Source organism: Epinephelus moara, chromosome 22, assembly GCF_006386435.1.
Source record: "Epinephelus moara isolate mb chromosome 22, YSFRI_EMoa_1.0, whole genome shotgun sequence".
Lineage (NCBI taxonomy): Eukaryota > Metazoa > Chordata > Actinopteri > Perciformes > Serranidae > Epinephelus > Epinephelus moara.
The window spans coordinates 1,231,593-1,236,278 of record NC_065527.1 but is presented as its reverse complement, the minus strand read 5'-3'; the positions used below and the strand labels follow the sequence as shown (position 1 = coordinate 1,236,278).

At 38.9% G+C, this 4,686-nt stretch overlaps 3 gene segments (V, D, J or C); 2 read left to right on the top strand and 1 right to left on the bottom strand.

Annotated features, from left to right (window-relative positions):
- LOC126384499 (Ig kappa-b4 chain C region-like) overlaps positions 1-4,686 on the bottom strand; it is a 50,418-nt gene that overhangs the window by 17,303 nt on the left and 28,429 nt on the right.
- LOC126384477 (immunoglobulin kappa variable 4-1-like) lies at positions 1,258-2,036 on the top strand. The segment is given in 2 exon segments: positions 1,258-1,580; positions 1,678-2,036. Coding segments are annotated over 2 exon segments (435 nt in total).
- On the top strand, positions 2,045-4,050 carry LOC126384498 (immunoglobulin kappa variable 3-11-like). The segment is given in 3 exon segments: positions 2,045-2,823; positions 3,289-3,409; positions 3,629-4,050. Coding segments are annotated over 2 exon segments (345 nt in total).

The following is a 4,686-nucleotide window of genomic DNA, read 5'->3' as shown; positions in this document are numbered from 1 at the left end:
CTATTGGTCGTCCTCAGATTGGATGAAACTGGTCGTTAACGTTTCACTTCCCTCTTTGAGCTCAGTAACCATGGCAACAGACAGGCATCACTGCTGAACCATAGCAACAGACAGGTTTCAGAACTAAAGATAAAAAGTTGGACGTGGCATTTTGTTCCTCTGATGTATTCACATTTAATCTGCCTCTGTCTAATCTAAAAAATGGTTGTATTCACATTTAATCTGCCTCTGTCTAATCTAAAAAATGGTTTACATTATTGTAAGGTGTCTTAACAAATAACTGGTCTAAAACAGAAAAGACCTTGATGGTGTGTGCTGGCTTTGTTGGTTCAAAGTGAACATTGTAACAACTTAATTACATATTAAACTCATCAAATCAATCCTACTCATACAGCATGTTGTTTAAACAACAGGCATCTTTGAAGATATTCTTTCATGACATGCATTGTGTGAAGATTGTCAGTGTTTGAGAAAGATCAATAAAACCTATGAGAATGTTTGCCCCAGTAGTTGGGCTGAAAGTTTCACATTATTTCCATCTGACAGAATCATTTGTGGAAACTTAATATTTATAAACTGTTTCAATTCAAATTCTAGTGAAACAAAATATTGAACTGAAGAAGAATTGAGTCTGTTTGAGGACATTATGTGACACATTTAAGAATCATCACAATTATATTAAACTCCAATTATCAGCTAAAATATTGCTGCACAGTCTACAGATATGAAATAAAACAGAATAAATATAGAATTTGGGTTATTAAAGGAGTCAAATGTACTTACAGTTAACATCCAGTCTGGTTCCTCCACCGAACGTGTACCACAGTGATACAAACTGATTGAGCCGCCGTACAAAAACCTCTGACTGTACAGAGACACGGCTCTCTGACTTTGACACAAACACACTCACCAAACACATTCCCAGTTTACCCAGTTTATTAAGTAACTGCTTGTAATGTTTGAAACTTATTCACAAATATGACTATGTATTTAACATTTAGTTTTCTGAAATGTTTAACATCTACAAGCAATAATAATTTCTCTTCAGGTAAAACAAATTAAAATTTCTACAGAAAAACTCTCCAATAAATTTTGACAGATATAAATGATTATTATGAACTCATGTTTATTGTAGATTATGATAACTGATAAACAGGAATTTTGCTCAGAAGTAAAATTGTCGCACTGTGAAGTTGATTTGTTTGGTATTGAATTAGAGGAAATTCATAAAATATTCAGGTATAAATTTGCTCATCAAACTCAAAGCAAATCCACATGTAAATGATGAGTGACACATTCCTGATCAATCCTCTGATAAATGTATTGATCCATTGATAAACAGCATCATCAGAGTAATCCAAGTCCCTGTTGGAGTCAGTCAGAGTATTTCCATAGAGAGCCACTTTGCATCAGCAGCACCATGCTCCAGTGCTCTGGGAGAGTTTATAGTCCTGAGAGTTGAACACTGGATGACTGACAGCTGTCCTTCATGACAACAGAAGCCACAGAAATCCTCCTCTTCATCAAAAACATGACTTTGACCTCCGTCATCATCTGGACTCTCCTCTGCTTCACTCAGGGTGAGGAACATCATTTCTCTATCATGTGAAAATCATTTGGAGTGTAGCTGAGTTTCACCTCACCATCTCATATCCAGTGTTTCTTCTCTCTCCTCAGGGTCTGTTGGACAAAATGTTGTCTTGACTCAACCAGCAGCCAAATCAGTGCAGCTGGGTCAAACTGTTTCTATTGACTGTAAGGCCAATCCAAAAGTTGCTCAGTACTCTGGATCACAGTATTACCTGGCCTGGTACCAACAGAAAACTGGAGAAGCTCCCAAACTTCTGATCTACAGAACATCAGACAGATTTTCTGGAATCTCCTCCAGATTCAGTGGAAGTGGAGCAGGAAATGGAGTTGACTTCACTCTGACCATCAGTGGAGTTCAGACTGAAGATGCAGCAGTTTACTACTGTCAGAGTTATCATGTCATCAACAGTCAGAGTGTGTTCACACAGTGAAAAAGCGTCGTACAAAAACCTCCCTCAGTCAGACTGAACAGAAACTGAAGTGACTGCTGCAGCTGGAAGCTACTGCAGAGACTGATACACTTCACTGAGGACACACACACACACACACACACACACACAGATCATTTCTAGTGTTCATTGTGTGTCCAGCAGTTTTCCTCCTGATGTTCAATCAGTCCACCTCAAGCAGCTGAAAGTTTCCTCAGATGAAGGGAACAGTTTCAGTGAAGAAGCCCAATCAGACCATTAAACTCACAACAACAGCAGAGTCAGCTCCACTGATGTAGAGACACAAACCAACGTCACAACATGTGAAACATCAGTGTCCACACATCACATTAAATCCCATTTGAAGCTTCTTAGCTGTAATGCAACAAATCCTTCTCGAGGCAGAAATACTTACACTGTCATAAACACAATGCATTCAATGTCACATGTCATACAGTACATGTCACTGAACATAGTGTGGAAGAAGTCACATTAGGTTTGGACTCAAACAGCACACCAAGATCACCAGCACTGTCCTCTGCATTGAGTGTCTGAGAGTCTAAGTTGCTCCAACTATGAGAACTTTGGTCTTTTTGCTTTTCAGCTGCTGAAATATTTTGTGTTTACTTTCAAAACCTGATAATGAACAGAACAATCAACCATGTTTATTGACTAGATGAACACCATGTTGCTCTTTGTTCACAGCAGAAGAGAAGCGAGGGCCTGCCTGAAGATTCCTGCTAAACACATTTAGCAGCAAAAAAAGCCTGCCAGCTAACGTACCATATAACAAAGGAGCATTAAAGTAAGTAAACAGTGAGCAGCTAAATCCATAAGGACAACAATGGAGGGCTCTACAAGTTTCCTTTGACTAACTTTGGTAACTTTGGTTGTAGTTATTAATTTAAGTATTAATCAGAGTTCCACATTTATAGTGTATTTTATGAGACAAAGTTAAAACACTGACATCATTTTCCACTTTTAAAGGGTGAAGACCCATTTTGGATTTAATGTAAATTAAATCATATTAATTAATATGGTTACTAATTACTTCTGAAGCCATCTGAATGTGTTTTAACCAGCAATAATTTACCTAAAATATTACTTGACAATTATTCTACAACCACCTGAGTTTGTGTTAATCTCCATGAGGATGATGTAAACAGTCAGCTGTCCCAGCAGTGAAGAGGAAACAGCCTGATATGTTGAGGACAGCTCCAGTTGACTGACTCTGTGTGTTTGCATATGTGTCCTGCCTCTCTGCTCCCAGCCGTTAAGAGGCCAGTGTTGATCAGTGGCTGTCCAGGCCTTTCACAACCACTGACACGCCGGCAGCACAATGATGATGTCACTGATTCTACTGCTGGCCACCCTGGGGCTCCTTGTTCAGGGTGAGACTCTCTTCTGTCTGAAAACTTTGCTTCAGGATGCAACCAGGTTCACCACAATGATGTTCTGCTCTGATGGAGAAACACTGAAACAAGCAGCATTTACCTTCTTCCATCTATTCTCCATGTTAAAGAAATGAGACTCTTCTGTTTGGATGTTGATCATCTTTCTCCAAGCTGGATCTGTCTCAATAACCCTTCTCCTCTTTGTCATGTTTTCAGATTCATCAGGAGAAATCATCGTGAGTCAACCCCCTGTCTCTCGGACTGTCTCTGTCAGTTGTAACACCAGTGTAAATGTGGGGGGTTACCTCAACTGGTACTTTCAAAAACCTGGAGAAGCTCCTAAACTCCTGATTTACGGAGCTGCACACCGTCAGTCTGGAGTTTCAGATCGTTTTAGTGGAAGTGGATCTGGAGCTGACTTCACTCTGACCATCAGAGGAGTTCAGGCTGAAGATTCAGGAGTTTACTACTGTCAGCATGGCCATTACGGGACCCCGTTCACACAGTGAAAAAGCATCATATAAAAACCTCCCTCAGTCAGACTGAACAGAAACTGAAATGACTGCTGCAGCTGGAAGCTACTGCAGAGACTGATACACTTCACTGAGGACACACACACACACACACACACACACACACACACACACACACACACACAAAACAATACTTTTCTTGAGTTTTACACAAAGACAAGTTTTGATTAATTAAAAAAAATTCTGTGTTATAATCGTTCTGAAACCATATTTCCAGGTTCGGACAGATGTGACGCCTGCAGACTGTTAGCTCTTATCTGTGGGTAAAAGACAAATTGTTAACTCTAAACAAAAGCTGTCAACATCTGTGAGTAAAATGTTTTACCCACGAAGAGAGGCACATATAAAACTATTGAAACTTGTCAAGTTTAAAACATTATTTGAATGAAAATGTTTCCATCCTCTTAATATGTGAGAATACAATCTGATACTGTGAGTCAAAAACAGAAGCAGCCTTACAATTCTGCTTAATTTGAAATGACCTTAAATAAGTTCAGATGACTCTTCAAGATCACGCAGTATTTGTTTAGAAGCAGCTGTAAAGAAGAGTACAGTATCATCTGCATAATGATGAATATCTTATTCATTATCAGCAGAAACCACCTGAGATCTCTCAGAAATGTTTTTAAATCTTTATGAATCTTAAAGATTAATTAGTTAATGTAAGTACACATACATTCTGTAGCAGCAGGTATTTACTATGACCTTTTGTAACCCCAGACTAGGCTGAGCTCAGTACAA